General features: G+C 49.7%; 10 protein-coding genes across 11 annotated transcripts; 4 read left to right on the top strand and 6 right to left on the bottom strand.

Moving 5' to 3' along the window:
* The first annotated feature begins 97 nt into the window (after window positions 1-97).
* TERG_04914 (uncharacterized protein) lies at window positions 98-1,995 on the top strand. Its single transcript, XM_003234273.2, has one exon. It carries the CDS (start codon window positions 363-365, stop codon window positions 1,764-1,766), a length of 1,404 nt encoding a protein of 467 aa, XP_003234321.1. The 5' UTR covers window positions 98-362; the 3' UTR covers window positions 1,767-1,995.
* A 553-nt stretch (window positions 1,996-2,548) lies between these two features.
* TERG_12209 (uncharacterized protein) lies at window positions 2,549-3,144 on the bottom strand (the record flags this gene model as incomplete). The annotated part of the gene is made up of 2 exons (XM_047751201.1): window positions 2,549-2,571; window positions 2,637-3,144. The coding sequence occupies one exon, from the start codon at window positions 3,142-3,144 to the stop codon at window positions 2,815-2,817; it is 330 nt and encodes a 109-aa protein (XP_047606444.1). The 3' UTR covers window positions 2,549-2,571; window positions 2,637-2,814.
* A 67-nt stretch (window positions 3,145-3,211) lies between these two features.
* TERG_12208 (uncharacterized protein) lies at window positions 3,212-3,529 on the bottom strand (the record flags this gene model as incomplete). The annotated part of the gene is made up of 1 exon (XM_047751200.1): window positions 3,212-3,529. The coding sequence occupies one exon, from the start codon at window positions 3,527-3,529 to the stop codon at window positions 3,212-3,214; it is 318 nt and encodes a 105-aa protein (XP_047606443.1).
* Window positions 3,530-4,976: 1,447 nt separating this feature from the next.
* Window positions 4,977-7,037, bottom strand: TERG_04911 (uncharacterized protein; the record flags this gene model as incomplete). The annotated part of the gene is made up of 1 exon (XM_003234271.2): window positions 4,977-7,037. One exon carries the CDS (start codon window positions 7,035-7,037, stop codon window positions 4,977-4,979), a length of 2,061 nt encoding a protein of 686 aa, XP_003234319.2.
* Window positions 7,038-8,457: 1,420 nt separating this feature from the next.
* TERG_12207 (uncharacterized protein) lies at window positions 8,458-9,384 on the bottom strand (the record flags this gene model as incomplete). The annotated part of the gene is made up of 1 exon (XM_003234270.2): window positions 8,458-9,384. The coding sequence occupies one exon, from the start codon at window positions 9,382-9,384 to the stop codon at window positions 8,458-8,460; it is 927 nt and encodes a 308-aa protein (XP_003234318.2).
* A 253-nt stretch (window positions 9,385-9,637) lies between these two features.
* TERG_12206 (uncharacterized protein) lies at window positions 9,638-12,091 on the bottom strand (the record flags this gene model as incomplete). Its single annotated transcript, XM_047751199.1, has 1 exon — window positions 9,638-12,091. The coding sequence occupies one exon, from the start codon at window positions 12,089-12,091 to the stop codon at window positions 9,638-9,640; it is 2,454 nt and encodes an 817-aa protein (XP_047606442.1).
* Window positions 12,092-12,486: 395 nt separating this feature from the next.
* TERG_04908 (uncharacterized protein) lies at window positions 12,487-14,608 on the top strand (the record flags this gene model as incomplete). Of its 2 annotated transcripts, XM_003234269.2 has the most annotated exons (3): window positions 12,487-12,794; window positions 12,848-14,008; window positions 14,071-14,608. In XM_003234269.2, 3 exons carry the CDS (start codon window positions 12,487-12,489, stop codon window positions 14,606-14,608), a joined length of 2,007 nt encoding a protein of 668 aa, XP_003234317.2. The 2 variants fall into 2 exon arrangements, with proteins under 2 accessions (XP_003234317.2, XP_047606441.1); XM_047749888.1 differs by lacking the exon at window positions 12,487-12,794 and having other exon boundaries at window positions 12,897-14,008.
* A 107-nt stretch (window positions 14,609-14,715) lies between these two features.
* On the bottom strand, window positions 14,716-15,198 carry TERG_04907 (uncharacterized protein; the record flags this gene model as incomplete). Its single annotated transcript, XM_003234268.1, has 1 exon — window positions 14,716-15,198. The coding sequence occupies one exon, from the start codon at window positions 15,196-15,198 to the stop codon at window positions 14,716-14,718; it is 483 nt and encodes a 160-aa protein (XP_003234316.1).
* Window positions 15,199-16,394: 1,196 nt separating this feature from the next.
* On the top strand, window positions 16,395-19,397 carry TERG_04906 (uncharacterized protein). The gene is made up of 4 exons (XM_003234267.2): window positions 16,395-16,884; window positions 16,986-17,136; window positions 17,225-18,473; window positions 18,556-19,397. Exons 1-4 carry the CDS (start codon window positions 16,725-16,727, stop codon window positions 18,592-18,594), a joined length of 1,599 nt encoding a protein of 532 aa, XP_003234315.1. The 5' UTR covers window positions 16,395-16,724; the 3' UTR covers window positions 18,595-19,397.
* A 130-nt stretch (window positions 19,398-19,527) lies between these two features.
* TERG_04905 (uncharacterized protein) lies at window positions 19,528-20,524 on the top strand. Its single transcript, XM_003234266.2, has 2 exons — window positions 19,528-19,882; window positions 19,944-20,524. Exons 1-2 carry the CDS (start codon window positions 19,616-19,618, stop codon window positions 20,340-20,342), a joined length of 666 nt encoding a protein of 221 aa, XP_003234314.1. The 5' UTR covers window positions 19,528-19,615; the 3' UTR covers window positions 20,343-20,524.
* The last annotated feature ends 67 nt before the right edge of the window (window positions 20,525-20,591 follow it).

Raw genomic sequence — 20,591 nt, 5'->3', positions numbered from 1 at the left:
TGCTTCGTCCGGGGGAGTTAAGCCGGAGTTTGGCCGTCGGACGGAAAAGGCCAGCAAGTCAGGGCGTTTCGTGGCGGGCGAGGATGGACGGCGAGGAGGCAGTGCAGCGGACCGACATAGCAGAAGACGAGTAGACGAAGCTGTAGAGCAGGTGAAGGTGAAGGTGAAGATGCGGATGAAGAGTAGAAGATGCAGAGTGTGAGTCCAAGTTGATATCGCCAATAGTTAGCTCCATCGCCGCAACTCAACATCGCCGGCTCGTCCACAGCAAAAAGACGGCCAGCAAGACAACATCGACCGCTACAAACGACCGGCCCAGCGTTCTCGCACGGCTAGAATGACCGCGGAGGAGTGCTAGAGACATGTCGCAGCTCGACCAGATCGTCAAAGGCGCGCCGCCGCCCGAGATCCAGGTCCACCGGCCAGACACAGGCAGCCTGCCTCCGCCATCGCCATCGCCATCGCCATCGCCATCGCTCTCGTCCTCGAGCTCGCAGGAGTCGTCTGTGACGGCCGCTGCGCCTGATCCGCTGTCTGCGCTGCCCTCCTCGCCGCCGCAGATATACCTGAACCTGCTCATCGTCGAGTCCGCCCTGCGCGCACAGTACCTCGCACTGCGGGCCCGGCGCCGCCAGAACACCTTCTTCCTGCTGCTGCTGGCCCTCTGGATCGTCTACTTCACCTATGCCCTCTTCTTCCGGCCGCGCGAGGACGGCAGAGGGCTCGGCGGCTCCGTCTACTGGGTCGTCGAGACCGGCGAGAAAGTCGCCCTCACCGGCGGCGTGGTCACGGCCATCCTCATCTGGGGCACCGGCCAGTGGGAGCGAGGCATGCGGTGGCCGCGGCGCTGGCTGGGAGTCACCAACCGGGGCATCAGGGGCATGAATGCAAAGGTTGTGGTCATCCCGGGCCCCTGGTGGAAGGAACTGCTCTCCTACATATCGTTCATCTTCCCCTATTCGGCCTTTTTCCCCTCCAACACGTCTTTCCACTACGTCGAGTACGAGAGGCCTGCTTCTGCCTCTGCCTCTGCTGCGGCGGCGGCGGCTGCAACATCGGTAGCCCCTGGGGACAGGCCTGCCAGCCGCAGACGCCGGGGAAGCTCAGTGACCAGCCTGCGCCAGCCGCCGGACGAAGAAAACCGCATTGGGGTCGAGGAAGACCTGGCTCCCGGGGGTGACTACATACGGCTGCTCTTGCTGCCCAAATCATTCTCCCCGGCCTTCCGCAAGAACTGGGACGAGTACCGGACCGACTACTGGGAGAAGGAGAACGAACGGCGGGCTCGTCTGCGCCAGAAGATCAAGGAGTTCACCCGCCAACAGGCCAGAGCAAACGCCGGCTGGCTCTGGTGGGCGAGATGGAGATACTGGAAACAAAGCTACCCGCGTGCTATACCCGTCATCAGCAAGAGTGGCCGGGACATCGAGAAATATACCCATCACAGGGCCTCGCACTCCCGCCCTTGGAACGGCAGCGAGCGGGAGAAACTCCGCCGGACACCCCCCTACGCTGACTCGCACTCGCACTCGCACTCGCACTCGAGGACGTCTTCTCGAAGTTCAACGCCCCATGCCGTCTCTGACGTCGAGGACAAGCTGCCTCTTGACCGTGAGCGGCGGTCGTCTGTCTCCCGCCGCGGCAGTGGTGGTTCTCCCGGCACGCCCAAGAGGAACAAGTCGGTCTCTCAGACCGTTTCGGGATCAAGCAGGTTTTCTACCCCCTTGACTCCCCTGTCAGCCAGCGGCAGTGACGAGGGTTCGTGATAGCAGGAAACAAAAGCAAAAAGAATGCATTTTTACTTTGGTAAGCCGTCATGCATTAGAGCGTTTGGAAATATATAGCCTGTTTTATGTCTAGCATTGAATCAATTACAATTCCTTCTACATCATCCACAGCTTTGCAATTGGTATCTCAAACATCAATAATTACATACTGTAGATGATTGTTATTTAGTGATCTCACTCCGAACTCCTTTGCAATTTCTTCTAGGCCACACTATAAATAAATAAAAAAAAAAAAAAAAAAAAAAAAAAAAAAAAAAAAAAAAAATAGAATAAAATAGAATAAAATAGAATAAAATAAAAAATGTTTTAATATATGTATGGTATCTGGCGTCTTCAACTGGCCAAAAGAACTAGACAACACCCATAGCCAAGTCACACACCAAGGCTACTCCTCGAGGTCTTCTTTTTCCTCATCCTCCTCTTCCTCATCTTCAGCATCATCCCCTTCTTTGCTAGTCAACATGCTGTTTGCGAGGTTGATGGCTAAGGTGTCCTCAGTTTCGTCCACGTTGGTCGTGGAGTTGTCGCCATCGAAGGTCGTGGATTTATAGAATACCTCGGGGAGGTAGTGGTCGGACACCCGACGAGCGAGGTTTATGAGCATTGAGCGACGCAGATACTTGCCAGGGGTCGCCCACATACATTTCCTGGTCTCAACTTCTTGCACCCAGTCCAACCTGCCCTGGTTTTTCAGCATCAGGTACGTCATGACGTACCGGAAGTAGAGATATCGTCTAGTAGGCCGGTTATTGCCGAGGAATGTCAACGTCTTGCCATGCAGAAACTAATGGGTGTCAGTATATACTTTATTGGTTGATAGATTGGTTGCTAAGGAGGAGGTCTTCTTACATTCTACTTGGCTCCACCGGTAGCTACATGCTTGAGTAGGGCTGGGTCTGTGACGACGAGTTTCCATTGGATAGTTTCATCTGCGGCTGATGGTGCTTTCACTGGTACAACCACTACGTTTCCCATGTTCATTGCCATTTCGATGTTCTTTTCAAGCATGAGACCTAGCGTACGTTAACTACCATTGATCGAAGACAGGGAGAAGTATAAGGGTTATAAACTCACTATTTCTAGGGTCATCTATAGTAACTGCCCCAGCCCCAAATAAGTGGGCAACTGATATTTCATCTAGGCTCTTGGGGACAAGATGGGCTGCTCGGACTTCCTTCGACGGGAGCCACCCTAAGACATGGCAGAATGCGAGTTTGCGTGGCATAAAGTCCGTTTCCTCTATTTTGGACGCCTCGTAGAAATCTTCAACACCCTGGCGGAAGGAATTTGCCTTGAACTTGGTGTTTGTCTGGTTCCCGGATGCTGATGCTATCCTTAGCCACCATGGCATCGACATATGCAGACTCGAGCTCCCTACGGGGCATTGCAGCTTCCATGTCTTCTTGTACGAGTTTCTTCTGGCGTTAAATGACACGGATTTCTCTGTTTAGTGGCGTAGATGCGAGTGCCAGATCTTTGATGGTATCTAACGCCACAAGGGGTGACAGGCGTCTACGACGCGAGAGATCATGGATGGCAGCTTTGCAGTCAATATATTCAACTTCTGATTCAAGCGCGTCTATCTTGGTGGCCAGAAAATCCGAAGAGGTAGAGGTACTCGACGCTGAGGAAGCCTGACGCATCCGTTTCCTTGACTCAGCCAAAGCCGTTCGCTGCTCATCAGAGAGCATGGCATGGTAGACCTCGGGGAGGTGTTCCTTTTCAGTTTGCTGGGTCGACATTATGAGAATAACGGACGAGTGGAGGAGTGTAGTCAAAGTAAGAGTCGAGTCCGAGATACCGTCAAAGTGAGGCAGAGGATGAGAGCCGAGAGGGTTCCAAGTAAGAGCTGACGTGAGTGTCTACTGTGAGGGCGACCAGACCAGGAAAAGAGAAGAGAGGACTCGGGAGGATATCAGAGATATTTATACCCAGGGAAGGACAGGACAGGACAGGACAGGACAAATCAACCGTCACTGTCACCGCCGCTTGAGCTGGTGAGGTCGTCGACTATGGTGTGTTGCTCCTGCTGTCCTTCCTGTCGTCACCTTTCTGGCAGCCACCCAAAGTGAATAGACAAGCCATCGGCTATGTCGTCATCGACCGCACTTTGGCATAAGTTGCATGGCCCGGCATGCCTACCTATAGCTAGCAAAGGGTATAAAAGGGTGTCAGATAGATAGCCAGTCATCATCTCGCTTAATCCATCGACCTCTCACCACCCTCCTTATACAAAGGGAGAAGAATATTTTTGGGTATATGTAGTTGATTAGACCACCGATAAGTAGTTAGCTAACTATGGTCTCCTGCCATTTGCGCACGTCCGCTGCTAGAGATTTATTGAGTCGTTGGAGTTCCAATAATTTTGGGTCAACTGCAATTAACCCCAACTGTCCGAAGAAATGCAAGTTAAACCTCGTAGGAGCGCTCTTGTCCCATGGATAGCAGCAGCAGCAGCAGTGTCAGCATGAGATTTAGTTAATTAGCAAGGTCCGTAAAACTAACTACGTTGAAAAGGGAGGAGAGTTAAAGTTAACGCCGTCAAATTCGCGAAAATGTGTAGGAAGGGGAGTGTTAGAGTCTTGATATATCAGGAAGATCGCGGTGTAGCTACAAGGGGGAAGAAGAATCAGGATTTGTCGCACGTGACCATCACCTGACTGTGCCTTTCAGCCAATTGGAGGAGGTAATTTAGGTGAGTCAGCACGAGAGCGGAGTTACGGACCTCCCTATAAACCCCCGATATACCTGGATATAGAGAAGGACATTGCCAATACAGAGATTTAGGTCTCTCACACATCGCTTTTAGACTAAGATGATACTCGTCTCACACCGAAACCATAGCATTTCGCACTAAGAGTCACAACAGCAATTGAAATTAGGATGGCTATCAAATGAAAGCCAAACATAGAGATAGTATTCACTTAGAGTAGCTTTTTGTATCGCCCGTCTCCTGAGCGTATTATAACCATGTTAAAGGAGATACAAGGTCGGTGTGTAAACCAGTGAAGCTACCACGGTACTTTTGAATAGGAAAATATATCAACTCGCCGTCACTCATTACAGATCTATAGAAAAAACATCAGAGTACTCATAGTCGGTAAACGGTCTCGTCACCAAGATACCTAGTAGCAATTGAGTCAGCCTATGTACCGGAATTGACAAGGGTATGAAAAGAAAAAGGAAAACTTACATGATTTCGTTTCGGTCATTCATTACGGCCAAAGCTTGGAGTGCCTCGGCCAATTCAAACTCACCATCACTTCCTGCACTGGACGACCTTACGGAAGTGTTAACAGCCTCAACGACTTTCTGCACATCCGCGGAATCTCCCTGGAACAGATCAGACCTCATAAGTGGGCCGAGAGCTTGTCGGAACGTGCTCAGACGAGCCGGTGGGAGTGGAGGTAGGGATGCGGATGCTGCAACCGCATTTGCCAGGATATCCGCCTGAGATTCTGTGTTGTCTGTCTCCTGAGATTCAAGAAGCTGGGATGCTGGATGTGACGAGGCCACAGACATTTGCGACTGGGACTGTGTTTGTTGGCTTCGTGTCTGTCTAGACGAGGGTGCTGCCCGGCCACTAGGAGAAGCGTTGTATGTGCCATCCTCGTCGTCATCAACATCATCATCATCAGCAATATTCGTACCAATTACGCCAGGAGTAGATGTTGCTCTGGAACCTCTGAGGCCCGGCCGGTTGCTGGACCGAGTTCCTGCAGCCGATTGTGTCGTCCTTCTGCGTGGTGTATAGTCTCCCTCATCGTCATTGTCGGAGTCCTCTGAATCAGAGTCCGATTCTGGTATATTGGCAGTCTTGCGTCTCTTGCGTCTCTCATCTTCAACCACTTCTTTGAACAGAGCAAATCGGAGAATAGCTTCAGCAGCCTTGGCGTCCTTCTCATCTACCCTGTTGGACAGACGTGCCTTTGCATGAGCCGTGGAGAGACGAATCAAGGTCTCAAGCGTACGAGCAGTCATGGGAGATGTCTTCCTCTGGTTTCCAAGTAGCTCATCATTTCGGAGGGCAGAGTATGTGCTCACAATATGGTCGGCGGCCCCCTTGCTGAGAACTGGCTTGATTCGTGATTTCGCATATTGGATATATTTCTTGACAAAGGGAAGGCTGAGCACTTCCACCTTCTTGCCAGCCCTTCTACCACTCTGAGAGATGCCGGCATGAAGCATAACATTGAACTTCTCGTACACTTCGGTGGTTCGGTTCTTGTCCTGGCTTTCTTCCAGCCCGACTCCAAGACTGGAGCCAGTTTGCTCACGAACGGGAGCTCCTTCTTCCTGTCTTGGATCACGGTACTGGTGCATTCGTAGAACATGCTCAGAAACGAGCCTGTCTCTCTTGTCGTCAATATCGTCAGTCACCACAAAGAGAAGATCGAAACGGGACAAAAGTGAGTCGGGTAAAGCAATGTTCTTATGCGGGTCTTTATGGGTATCATATTGCCCAAAGATTGGATTTGCGGCTGCAATGACACTGCACCGCGCATTTAAAGACGTATGAATACCGGCCTTTGCAATAGTGACGGTCTGTTGTTCCATAACTTCGTGGATTGCAACTCGATCAACGTCGCTCATCTTGTCGAACTCGTCAATGCACACTACTCCTCGATCTCCCAAAACCATAGCACCGGCTTCTAACCTACGCTCTCCGGTTTCTTTATCGGTGGTCACGGCGGCAGTAAGACCAACACCAGACGAACCTCGGCCGGTGGTGGCAATTGCCAATGGAGCAGTGTTAAGGACAAATCGTAGAAGTTGGGATTTGGCTGTTGACGGGTCACCAACCATTAGAATATTGATGTCTCCACGAAGATGGGTTCCGTTATCCAGATTCTTTTCCATTCCACCCAACAGCATGAGCAATATAGCTCTCTTGATATAATCATGGCCATATATACTCGGTGCCAGGGACTGGGAAAGAAGATCGAATATATTCTTCTTCTTTGCCAGTTTGTTAATGTTTCTAACATCAGTGTCCGTTATCGTGGGTTGGACAATTCCTCCTCCAGACTTCGAGGCAAGGTGGATGACATTGTTTGCTATAACCACTGTGCGGAAAGTTGAACTACTAGAGTTCGTATTTCGATTTCCAAGAGATCGGTAAACTCCTACGAGCTGTATCCTATCTCCTGGTTTAGCCCTGTCAACAAGATCATCATCAAGGATAACGTCAACGCCACGTGGAAGCTGTCCAGCAGGTGCCCTTTCCGGCATTTCTTGTATGGAGATCATTTGGTGGTCTCGGTATTTGCAGTATCCATATTCGGTTATAAGCTTTTATTCATTCATTAGTAAACACAGACCGTCCCCAATGGATTCTGAAGGTGGCTTCTCACTGGATTTCCATGTTCATCCTGCTGAGGGTACACATTTAAACTTGTTGATCCACTGGCTGTCATCGTTTGATCCTGGTATGTCCTTGACAAAAAAGTTTTGGCTTTGGGGTTGTAATGAACGCTTCGAATAATCTTTGGTCTGACGAGGGAGCATTTTGTTACGATGCCCTCCAGGGCGATCATTCGGTTTAAATGTGATGAGCTGAGTGTTCGAGGATTGCAAGCATATTCACCAAATGCACCAACATATGCGCAGTGATATTCCTATCCACCGATTAGATTTGAGCCTAGAAAATGTAGTGGTTGTATCTTAACGCACGGTTTCATCTACATCTTCGCTTCGTGGTTGAGTGGCTATAGTTGTGACGATTTCTCGCAATGCCTGGTCAAATGCCAATGTATACTCAAAGGGTGAAGTGAGTAGTCTATTCAAGTGTGAGAATTCGTTTCGTTCAAGCTTAATGCTGACGGGGGTTATACCCTTTTGCTAGCTCTGGGCTGTGGGCTCTGATATCGTCGATACTAATCTAGAAGAGACAGGGCAATTAGCATGCTTATATTTCCCTTTGTCCTTTGAATATGAATTATGCGAGAACAGTTACATACCGTAAATCTGCGAAGTCCTCTATTTATCATCACAGCTATGTCTGCGCGGTAACTACAGGACGTTAGAACCGGCGATTCATTGTCATACTCGGTATAAAACTACCTTCTAGCTCGGGGATCAACTAAAGGAGACTTGTTAGAGCTTAGAACAACTATGCCAGATCAATTATATCAGAACTAACCAGGGTCAAGGAACTCCGTTGCCGCTCGCTTGTTATCGCGAGCAGCTTCATCTCGAAGCAGCGGGGGGCCATCCATATTGGGCAGGGGAAATTCTAAAATATCAGGGAGAAAGACGCTGTTAAGCCAAATTGCAAAGGAAAACTGCAGCTTTTAGATAGTCTTTCAACCTGCCGAGAAGACAGATTAGTTATCTAGGACTGTGACGCTTGCTGGGTGTCTTTTTCCGACTTGTTGAAGTTGCGAAAGAAAATCCTCATAAAACGCGAGACTTACACGCGACACGCGACTTAAAGTGGTTCTGGGAAGACGCGCGTTAATTAGACCAATGAGAAGGGCAAGTCTTACTTACTACCCGACACTCGAAAGAAGATCCGGTTTATGCAGTTTATATTAATTATTCATTCAAGATGGATATAACTATAATACATAGGGTTGATGTTGGTACATTAGGGGACTCTCTAGACGAAGATTATAACACTGCTTTGAGCAGGGAGATGTTATATACAGATGTTGTGGATGAGCCATGACTACTTTTCAGTTTCTTCAAACGCAGAGTGGCGTATGTAGTTATCCAAATCCCACTGATCCTCAGGGCTTAATACTCGCTCGGCAAAAGGAACAGCGTTTGATTGCTCTGATACGCCCATCCTCTGCCGGCGGGACATGTCTTCGGCCAACAAAGAGTCCAACAACGGGGGCGCTGGCTCAGTAGATTCAAAAATATTGGGCTGCTCATGAATCTCAGGTGTCCATTCGGAGTCGGCGTTGTCTTCATCCTCTCGAACATCATTATCCTCTTCAAAAGAAGATTCTACCTCGCCAGTATTGATTCGTTCACTTCCCTCTCCCAAAACACCGCCGGTCCACACATCGTCGTTGGAAATTTCAACTCTTGGAAGTCGCTCTATATCCGCCTGATCGGCCTTGTAGCGGCGAAGGATATTTTGGAACTTTTCCTCCAAGTATGGGATCGTGGCAACGGCAGTGTATGTTTTAGGTGCCTTAGAAAACAACTCATTCATCTCTTTTCCTCCGTCAACGATTGATCGGGATCGGAAATCAATAAGGGCGGAAGCAAGGTGAAGGATATTGAGATGAGTAGGCTGCATGTAATCTGGCTGAACCTTTGCCCACAGAGCACGGACCTTACGCCCAATCATACGACCAGGCTTTCCTCGGCGGAAAGGCCCTTCCATGAGATCCATTTCCATATGTGCACCCTCCGGCCTAAGGGTATATCCACGTTTTATATACCTCCAACCTGGGTAGTTGGGCATGAACTTCTCCTCGAAAATAGTGAATGCCCGCATTTGGGAAGCAGGGTCACGGGAAAGACAGAGAATATTAACATATAGAGACCAGTTATGTGTGCTGAATGCAAACCCAAGCTTTTCAATCTGTGTCACAAGATCCGCGATTTTTAAGTGGAGATTCTGTGATGATAGAGATCGCATATAAGTCGAAATGCAGTGTGAAAGATCAAAGCGGTGAGATGGAAGGACTGTTGGTGTCTTGTGCAAAAAGTAACTTCAGCTGGGCCCTTCTTGCTAACCCTGGGTGCCGCAGAAACCCAGTTGGGCGTGATAAGCTGCTGACATGATTCGCGCGAGCGCTGGAGCTGTATCAGTGATGAGCAGCCTCAAAACATTTCTTGACTTCATAAATGCTGGATTCTTTGCTAGAAAAGTTACCATCAGAGCATGAGTATCATAGGGGATGTGCAGCGATCTGGGAGCGTGGATCTCGATTTCTGTGAAATTCCAAGAATAGCTCTCCGACCTTTTCATCCCTGTTATTCCGCCCATACGCCCTGATAAGCTGTTCATAAAATGCAGCAGGGAATGCCTCGCGCAATGATCGACCCCGGGCTCCAGGCTGCGGTTGTTTGGTACTGAAGTCTTGGGTATCGAGCTGAGCCATGGCGGTTTTGAGAAGTTTTTCTGCATGTGGAAGGGCGAATTTTGCGCTGGATGCGCTTCCCATTGATTCCCTAGCTCGTCGGATATCACGATCAATTTGAGATTGAAGCATAGCCAAAGTTCCACTCAAGCCAGTTTTATTAAAACGTTCCATCATCTCGGTGTACAGTACTTGTACCATATCACGGTTTGTTTCCTGTACGTAGCCGTGGAGAAGAATGGCGTAATGAAATAGTGTTAAATGAATCTCGTGGTTTCTGTGCAAGACTCCCAAGATTTTGCGTGCAGAGTTCGTTTTGCCAACACGAACAAGACTGGACATCATTGCGGCATATGTCATGCCATCAAATTGGATTCCCGCATCCTGCATGCGATTCTGTATTCTTAAAACGGCAGTGATATCAATGGTGTATGCGTAATTCCATAGGAGAATATTCCAAGTTCTGGTCATAGTACTGGCGGGAAATTTTGACGTAGCCTCTTCCGCCACCTTCTCAGCGTCTAGGTACCGTCGATGTTTGCATAATACTTCAACCATGGTGTCGAACATAGAGCGCTGTAGACGGACTCCGTTTCGTTTAGCCATGTCAAATAGATCCAAAACGGCCCTGATATCACCACGCCCAGCAGACAAACCCATCAAAATGGTGAAGCTAACGGCATCGGGTGCCATGCCGCTCTGAAGCATATGTTGGAATGTACGAAGCGCCCCTTCTAGGTTTTTATTTTTCGAATAGGCAGTAAGCAGAATATTCCAGTACTGAACCCGTGGTTCAACCCCAAGTTCGGAAACGTGGTTGAACCATTTTTGAGTTTCCTTCACGTCGCCAGTTCTGGCATGGACATATAGTAGTGGAGTTAGAATTTCTGTTGAATCAGCACGCCCATGGTCTGCTGTGTAGTCATTGTAAAACCGGAGTGTCGACGAAGTGTCACCAAGTCTCGCTGAGACAGTCAGGGCATCATGGTAAGCCAGTAGCGGTGGTTTGCCATAATGTAAGCGGTATTCGTCTAGGAGGTAATCGACACCTTCCAAGACCTCTATATTACACAGCATGTGCAACAGCCCCGTAATCAATGCTTTCGGTGGGGTGATTTGAGGAATTCGCCAACGGAAGTTGCGATATAACATGATTGAACGACCATTTGCTGACCTAATCTTGGAGGATAGTAGAGATCTGATAGCCAGAATATAATCGTTATGGTTGAAGAGTTCAAGTTTGATGGAATTTTCGAAAATCTTCAGTAGCTCGTTCATTGACACCGACATCATGGCTCTATCATGAGAGATAACAAGCTGAACAATGTAGCGAGCCATCTCCGTTGTATCATTTGTTTTGCGCTGCTTAACAACTTCGAGGAGAGCAAGCAACCGATTTGCTAACAGTTTCGACTGGCGGTCCACGGCTGGTAGCTTATTAGGTAGCGGATGAGGCTGAAGATTCCAAACACCAAGAGCATTCTCCCAGTCCATGCGATTCACAAACTCCATAAATGCATATTGCCAACATTGTGTCTGGCCCCGCGCAGATGCTTCCCCACACAATTCCAAGGCAAAATTGGTGTATGCTCTGCTTTTAGCATTCAAGGCAATCTTGACTGTGCTCAAGTAATCACGCTCGCTGCGATTCGTCGGATTTATTCTTTCAAAAAGTAGTTGACAACGCTGAAAATCTCGGGGGTCCTGAGATGTTGAAAGGTATGATAAAAGATCTGATTCGAATCCTCTAGGAGAGCCACTCGATCTATAGAGCCACCACGCAGCACCGTAATCCCGAGGCCCCTTATCTGTAAGGAATTTTCGGAGAACATCTGGACTCTCATTGGATCTAACATCGTTTGAAAAGGAATTTCCTGTGTCTAATGATTCCTCGGTAAGGCAGTTGCTGGCCGAAGAAGAGTATGTTCTGTATATATTTCTTTTTCTCCTAGTGAGATTTCTCTTGGATTCGGATTTATAGGTGCGGGCGAACAACCGGGTTTTCGGAGGGTAGAGGAACTCGAGTGGTGTGGGTGGGAGAGTCGAGTCCAAGGGGCCATCATCGTTATTATGCTGCGCGGGCGACCTCTTCCCTAACCTCGACTGGACGGCGTAGTAATATAGAAGGGATAGAGCGGAGTCGTCGGTATTGCAGTGCCAGAATTTGGGGTGCAATATATGTCGTGACCGGAAGGTGTGCTTGGAACCGAGATAGATATGCTGGCTAGCATTCTCGATACACCGAACAGCACGCTCGAGCATTCCCTGGACTGCGAGCTAGCACACTTCTGAGAGGAATTGGCATTTCACAGCTGAAAGAGCATAATCGGGACGAAGTCAAGGGAAATTGGTTAAAACATGAGAAAAAAATTCCTCATGAAGTCGAAAAGTGTAGGTAGCACCAGTCTCGAGATGAAGGATGCCTCCCGGCCCAAATATGTCACTAAGAAACCAATTTCTATTCTTCACAGAGCTGGATGATGGCTAATAAAATGAGCAGCGTAAGAGAGACGTGGGCAGAGAGTTACTTGAGCTCGTCGTCTTGAATATCAAATTGAAGCTTTGGTCAGGAAAAGGGCAAGTTGCTGAGTAAGCATATCGTATAATAGTTACAGCGATGCCGGAATATTTTCAGCACACAAATGCTTACATAATCAATGTGTAAATGGGAAAGTTGCTGGCGGGGAGAAAGAAAAGAAGCAGAAGCAAGAGAAAAGACGATTGATAGACGGATTATTGGGACGTGGAGACGCAGCTGGAGATTGAATAATACCATGGATATCACAGGATTCGTCCTGACGCACAGGGCGGAAGCCCTTTCAATGGGCGACTACAACAAGTATCGAGCGATGTTGACACGACGATTGCATACCCTCAACAAACGACTGGGGAGAACAACGCCCAAGAACAAGAAATTCTCCAGCAAAGCAGCTATCACATCTAGTGACATAGCTAAAGATCAGGGGTATGTGTTTGTGCAATTGATCGTGTTACTACTGGTGCTAATGATGGCTGTAGATATGTTCGGATACTACTTCTCTCGGCTGAGCGAGCATGGGCAGAAGCCATGCACATGCGATCCGTTCACTCTCAGGACACGTCAAAGAAAGGGATGGTTGGGTCAGCAAGGCGACATATAATCTCCCGGCTGACGAAGTCTACCGTCTACGCAAAGCAGCTGGCATCCGCACTCCAGAACCAGCAGGAATCAGGCGCTTCTCGAACCGACACCTTAGAAGCTCACGCATATCTGGCCACGCTGATGACGACGTGTTGGATGGAGAGACGACAATGGGAGAATTGTTTGAAACAAGCATCCCTGGCTCGAGTGTTGTATGCTGCGCTGGAGAAGCAGGATAAGCAGGGAAATATCCAGGAAGTTATTTCAGGGACGGTTGACCCGAGCATACGCTACTCTGCGTACCAGCTTAAGATACCTCGATCAGTGCCTCTAAGCACGATTGCAAAGAAATATTTCCCGACAGACAGCCCCTTGAGAGGGGAAGTAGAAGCCATTGATCCACATTGTTTAAGTGAGGATACCGCGGAGGGAGGGCCGAATGCTGCTGCTGGATCAGGAGACGGCCAGACTTTCCCACAAACCATTACTTGGAGGTCAAGGACAGTGAAGATCGAAGATTCCGCGATATCACAGGCCCTGGCGTCTGCCGCTTCAGCGGAGGCTCAACTGGCAGGCTGGATTGCCAAGCAAGGTGGTCAAAAGGCATCTGCCAAAGAAACAGCAGCAAACTATGATAATGTGATAATTGCGAGCCAGGACGCTGTTGACGCAACGAAGGCGGCAATTGACGAGCTGACTAGTGAAGGGACAGACCAGGGTGATGCCCGGATGCAGAGTCTACAGATCACAAAGACGGCTGTCAACTACCGGCTCGTGGGATGGCGAGTTGGTCGGAACAGGGTGCTCTGTGGTGACGCTGATGGGCTTAACTTCACTCCTCCGGCGGCTGTTCGTCGAAAGGGCAAAGAAGAAGACGGAGCGGAAACCTCCAAGCAAGAAAGCCTGGGTAGACGAATTAGTCGGCTTCGAGAACATGTGGTGTTGTATGATTCTATTTTGCAGAGTCTGGAGTCTGTCAAGGAGCTTCCTGGTGTTGCAGCCGATGCAGCTTTTGTTCGAGAACTTGAAGCCAAACTCTCTTACTTCAAGTCATTACGGTAGGTCTTTGCTTTCCACAAAAACGAATAGATAGGTGAAAAACTAACATGTGTGTGTATAGATGTCTCGCTATTGGCAGGTCTTATGCATTCAAGTCGGAGTCGAAAAACGCTCTTGCGCTGTTCATCCGCGCAGGCGAACTTGTATCCAAGGCTCTACCATCATGCAGCGAGGAAACTGAGGCATCTAGCCACCCACTCGGCGTCGACGTCACTCGATCCCAGGCGGAAGAGCTGCACGTCCAGCTTGAGCATCTTGTCTGGCAGTACCGTGGCATAGTGGAGATCGAGAAACTGGCTGCCGAGTCCGACCAACGAGATCCGGCAACGCTGCCCCCGGTGGTGCGGCGGATGCAAGAATACCACCCTGACGGGGTAGATCTCAGCAACCTTGTGGCCTATCCACCGAGGCTGGAGCCCATCCCCGTCAAACCCATCTTCCTCGATCTGGCGTGGAACTACATCCAGTATCCGATGGAGAAGAAGAAGGGCATCCTTTCTGATACCGCAGGGGCCACCAGTGCGGTGGGAGCTGAGCCGGCTCCATCTGCGGAGCCCAAGAAGGAGACCAAGAAGGGCTGGTTTGGATTTGGTCGCTAGACACCAGCCCACACAGCGAAATGTTATATAACCACATTTAAGCCAAAAAAAATAGATGCATAAAAAGAAGAATTGCGATGATTGATTGAATAGTTATATGGATACTACTATGATGGCATGGCCTCGTTAGTCCAGCCTCTCTGACTGAGCACCAGACGGTACCCGTCCGGGTCCTCGAGGGTGACCCCAAAGCGCTCCCAGTACTCGTTCCGCGCGGTGACTCTCTTCCCGCCCGCCGCAAGCAGCCTGTCGACGGTGCCTGGATCAACTGGGCCGTCCACGTAAAGCACCAAGAGATCCTCCTCCGTCGGCCTTGGGGGCGTCTCCCCCTGCGAGTCATCGACTATCTCCAGATGCCACGCTGCTCCAGGCCACCCCAGCATGACCAGCGCATGACCGCCGAGGGTCTCGGGTCCGCACCGCCAGAGCACACTGAGGCCCAGTCCATCGACGTAGAAGCGCACCGTCCTGGCGATGTCGAGGGAGGGACGGGCGATGCGGAGATGGCATGAGGCGGATGGTGCCTTGCCGGAGCCGACTTGCCCGGCCAGCGGTGCAGGTGGCTGCCGGGCTGCATCGTGATGGGCCATGGGCGATTTGATATACGGAACTTTTCTTTGGGCGTTCTTCGCAGGCTGCTATTCCTTGGCATCCCTTGCTATCCTTGCTGTCTTTTGATATATCGTTCCTCTGACCTGTCCGATGCAGTCTCTATATTTATATAGTCTCTCTCTCGGATGCCTCCCTCCTCCCTCCTCCCTCCTCCCCCCGCGGCCAAAGCCCGAGCCCTTTTGCTGACAAATAGCTGGACGCACAAGTCGCTTCTCGTCTCTCTCGGCTCCCTCGGAGTTTCTTTGCGCCTTTAGCTCACGAGAGAAGTCGCTGCGATGGAGTCGCTAGTAGAAGGAGTGAGTTGCGTCTAGCGGGCACACTCAGCCAAGATTGCTTTTTAGAATACGGGAGTTGCAGCATGGAAAATCCAGCTAGAAAGGCCAGCGAAGCCCTCGGAAGCGGCATGACTCGATTCTCGCAACACTAGCAGGCGCTTGCCAATCTTCCTTTTCTGCTTCAGCCGACCCCTTAATCCCGGCCAATAGTGGGAATAAAACGCCCTAAAAGCTAGCTCTGGGGATACTTAGGTACTAGTTATACGGAGCGAGTTGGAAGCTCTTTCTGTCGGACTATGAGGCGACGGGCTGCAGTAGAAGCGCCATCACACTCAACGCCTTTCTCTTCTCTCTCTCTCGCGCACACTCTCCTTCTTCTTCCTCTTCTTCTTCTCTCCCCTATAACTTCGTACTCTGTATTTCTTCTTCTCATCTTCTCTTCTTTTTGTTTACTTCCTTCAAGCCACTTTTCAGGTACGCCTAGTCATGTGACTCTTTATACGAGATAATCACGTGATAGATACATCTTACTACTGCCACGCGCTGGCCCGCCTTACGACCACGCCCGCGTGCATAAACTGCGCTGAAACACGGCATAAACCGGCCTTGGCATGACACAAGTGCGTGGCTCGTGCCCCTTGCTCGGCCCACCCCGGCTTCCGTCCTCCGCGCTAGGCTTCTTTGGGCCACCGACCAATCATATTCCCGGTCCTTGCATGTCGCTGACTAATCCCGCCTATCTTAATTTCTCTTATTTCTTTTTTTTTCCTTTTTCTTTTTCTAAAATTAATTTCATGATTTGTTGGTTTTTCTTTTTTTTTCTTTTTGCTCCTCCTTTTTTTTTTTTTTTTTTTTTTCTCGACTTTCTTCGTCTTCTTCTTCTTCCTGCAGAGCAAACAAAATTAATTATTCACAAAAGGGACAAAACAGCTGGTTGAAAATAAGAGAAAGAGACAAGAAGAGAGGTCCGCATTTTATCTCTCTCTCTATCTCGCAGCAGCCAGACAACCTCAGCTTTGTTCTGGGCTCCGGTCTTCTCTGTTGTTCAGTTACTCTCGCCGGTCGCTACATGGGCCATACTTGAACCAGTCAACAAGGGAGGTTTCTTAGTTAAGTTGGCAGCTTGTCTTGGGACAGAGAGGAGAGCTCTCTTCTCGCCCGCTATATCTCGGCATCAGACGACAACGACATCGACAACAACAACGACAACAGCATCAACCAGCGAAAGCATGGCCAGTGTCAACGGGAGCTTTGCCTCGCCGGCGGCAGATGCGTCTCTTCATGCCGCCGTCGCCTCGCCGTCCGGCCTCTTCATGGCCCTCGTCAACAACATGTCTGGCTGGGGCGCCGTCCTTGCGCTCTTCCTCTTCGCGGTCGCCTACGATCAATGTCAGTTCCCTCTCGTTCCGGCGCCGTCTCGTCCTCTCTCTCCTTCTCTCTCTCTGTCTGTGTGTGGGTTGCCGGTTGACTGACATGACCATCGTGGGTAGTTAAATACATATGGCTCAAGGGGTCAATTGTCGGCCCCCGGTTCAAGATTCCCTTCATGGGACCTTTCCTCGAGTCCGTTAACCCCAAGTTTTCTGAATACAAGGCAAAATGGGCCAGTGGAGACCTCAGCTGCGTCTCTGTCTTCCACAAGTACGTTGACCTCCTATTTGTACCTTTATATTGTTATATATATACATCTTAATAATGGCATTGTGCTGATGGCGGATGTCCCGGCTAGGTTCGTCGTGATCGCATCTACCCGTGACATGGCCCGCAAAGTGTTCAACTCGCCCATGTACGTCAAGCCCTGCGTTGTCGACTCGGCTCACAAGCTGCTCGGCAAGACCAACTGGGTCTTCCTCGATGGCAAGGACCATGTCGAGTACCGCAAGGGTCTCAACGGCCTCTTCACCAGACAGGCATTGAGCGTCTACATGCCCCTTCTCGACAGCGTCTACGACAGGTACTTCAGCATGTTCATCAAGGAGTCCGCCGACAACAACCACAAGCCAATCCCCTGGATGCCGCAGTTCAGAGAGCTCATGTGTGCTCTCTCCTGCCAGACCTTTGTGGGCGACTACATGACCAACGAGGCCGTGGTCAAGATTGCCAACGACTACTACCTCATCACCGCCGCTCTCGAGCTCGTCAATTTCCCCATCATCCTTCCCTTCACCAAGACCTGGTACGGAAAGAAGGCAGCTGACATGGTTCTGGCTGAGTTCAGCAAGTGTGCGGCAAAGAGCAAGGTCCGCATGGCTGCTGGCCACGAGATCTCCTGCATCATGGACGGCTGGGTCAAGGCCATGCTCGACTCCGCCGCCTACCGTGAAAAGATCGCCAAGGGTATCTCTGTGCCTGACGCTGAGAAGCCAAAGCACATCCTCCGTGATTTTTCGGATTATGAGATTGCACAGACCATTTTCACCTTCCTCTTTGCCTCTCAGGACGCAACCAGCAGCGCTTGTACCTGGCTCTTCCAGATCATGGCCGATCGCCCCGACATTCTCGACAAGGTCCGCGAGGAGAACCTCAAGGTTCGGAACGGTGATCGCGACGCACCCACCTCCATGGAACTGCTCGACCAGCTCACCTATACCCGTGCTGTCGTAAAAGAGACCCTCCGATACCGCCCTCCAGTCATCATGGTTCCCTATGAAGTCAAGAAGGACTTTCCAGTCACACCTACCTACACTCTCCCCAAGGGCTCCATGATTGTTCCATCCGTCTGGCCGGCTACCCATGACCCCGAGGCCTATGAGGACCCGGAATCCTTCATCCCAGAGCGATGGATCACCGGGACGGCCGAGCAGAACGCAAAGAACTTCCTCGTTTTCGGCACAGGTCCTCACTACTGCCTAGGACAGACTTATGCACAGCTCAACTTGATGGCCCTGATTGGAAAGGCCAGTATGGCTCTTGACTGGGAGCACCACACTACGCCCCAGTCCGAAGACATCAAAGTCTTCGCTACCATTTTCCCACAGGTAAGGTGTCGCCTCAGCTGATCCGTTGGCACATACTTCCCGCGATACTAACTTTTACTTTTTTTTTTTTTTTTTCATATAGGATGATTGCCCACTCGTCGTACGACCCCGACCAGAGTGAATAATGTCGTGAATGACTCATGGATGGGGCTACTTTTTCACACCCCTACCCCCAATTATCGAAACAACCGGTTCGAGGACACACCTCACCTTAATACCTAACTAACCTGCACTCCTTCCCCCTCCCCTCCCTCTTCTTCTTCTTCTCTCATTCTTCTACCCCTCCTCTTTTCTCTCATCGCGCTGAATACATTATGTACGGTGATCCTTTTACAGAATGATGGGCTTTGCCTTGCACCCCACCCTTAAACCCTCTATTAATGCCCCATCCCTTCTCCCTTTCAAGCTTTATGGAACTTCTACCCCAGACGTTCCCCTCTCTCATATGATTCCCATAACATTCCCCCTCTCCTACTTCACTTTTTTGACTTCGCATTTGATCTTCTTATTTCTTCCCTCGTCACGCCCTTTACATTTTCTCGTTTCTTTTTCTTTTCTTCTTCTTCTTCTTTTTTTTTTACTTCTTTCGCAAAAGCTTTTTAAGTTCAGAAAACGGCTCGTATATGGTATACGAGAACAGTGCGAGCAACTCGTGTGTCTTGACGATTCGGTCTCGCCTTTGGGAATGGGAAAGGGGAATGGGGGGCGGCTTTTACGCATCGCAATAGCTAATCAGGGCATGCTATGGAGTGCATATAATACTTAATCGCTATTAATGAATGATATTCGGTGAAGGCACCTCTTCCTCTTCTCTTACTTCAGCCTCGCTTCACCCATACTTCACCTTGTCTTGTTTCTTTTTCCTTCCCGAGAACTTACTATCCTTAGCGGCTCAACGTCAATGTCAACGTCAATCTAAGTTGTTTATTTTGTTATTTTTTCGTTGCTCTTTATATTTACTTATATTTCTTACGTCATCATCCTCTTTCTTCGGAGTTAAAAGAAAACCCAAAATAAAAACCTTATTTTCCTTTTGCGGAGCCCGGCGTCGACTTGCCGAGGCCTGCGACTTTTCCAATTTACTTCCTGCCTTTGAATCACCAGCATCATCAACCAACATTTATTCAACAGGCAGAGCAACAATGTTTCCTAACAGAACAGCCCTTCGTCTGTGCTCGAGGGCCTCTCGGTCTTCCTCTTCCGCCGTTGCTGTCCCTGCCCGTCGGCTCCAGGGCATAAGGGTGCGAGCGCAATCTACCATTGCCGCAAATACCAGGCAAACTCCCTCCCATAAGACTATATATACCCAGACAGTCCGCCATGCCCGACTACTCTCCAACACCACTCGCCTATCACAATCAAATGGCTCCTACGAACCCCTCTCCTTAAAAGAATACAAATTCGAAGACGTAAGCATCACCAGCCGTCAACTACCCTAGCTGTCTTTACAGAATGCCTGACAGCCAGCAGATAAACTCCGCCTTACCCAAACAAGACCCTTCCTCCCCTTCCTCAAAACCAAATATAATCCTAATCGACGTCCGCGAACCCCCCGAACTCGAAGCAACAGGCATCATCCCTTCCGCCCTTTCCATACCCATCGGATCCCAGACAGACGCCATGTTCTTGACCCCGGACGAGTTCTTGACTCGGTTCGGCTTCCCGAAGCCAGGGGTTGAGGGAGGCGATGATAATACTACTGCCAAGATGGTATTTTACTGCAAGGCTGGCATTCGGGCCCGTACGGCGGGTGAACTGGCTGTTAGGGCGGGGTATGATGCTGGCAGAATCGGGGTTTACGATGGAAGCATTCTGGACTGGGAGAAGAATGGTGGGCGAGTAGAAAGGTGGGATGGGCCTGAGAATTGAGACACTGACTTGACCTGGCCTTTTCTATTTTTTCTCTTGACCGATTCTTGTATATCTATAGCTGACAAGTACTTGTGTTATTGCATGGTGGCATGGTATGCGCAATTTGGTTGAACATTGGCTCACAAGCCCATTATGTTGAATAGTATAAAAAGGAGCGAAAAAAAAAAAAAAAAAAAAAAAGGAAGAATGATAATTCTACGCGATCCACTCATAGAAGTTTTTAGATATCCCCCAGGCAAAGGTAGA

Source organism: Trichophyton rubrum (assembly GCF_000151425.1).
Source record: "Trichophyton rubrum CBS 118892 genomic scaffold supercont2.5, whole genome shotgun sequence".
In the NCBI taxonomy this organism is placed as follows: domain Eukaryota; kingdom Fungi; phylum Ascomycota; class Eurotiomycetes; order Onygenales; family Arthrodermataceae; genus Trichophyton; species Trichophyton rubrum.
Note: the sequence above shows the minus strand (reverse complement) of the source record. Positions and strands in the feature narration are given on the sequence as shown.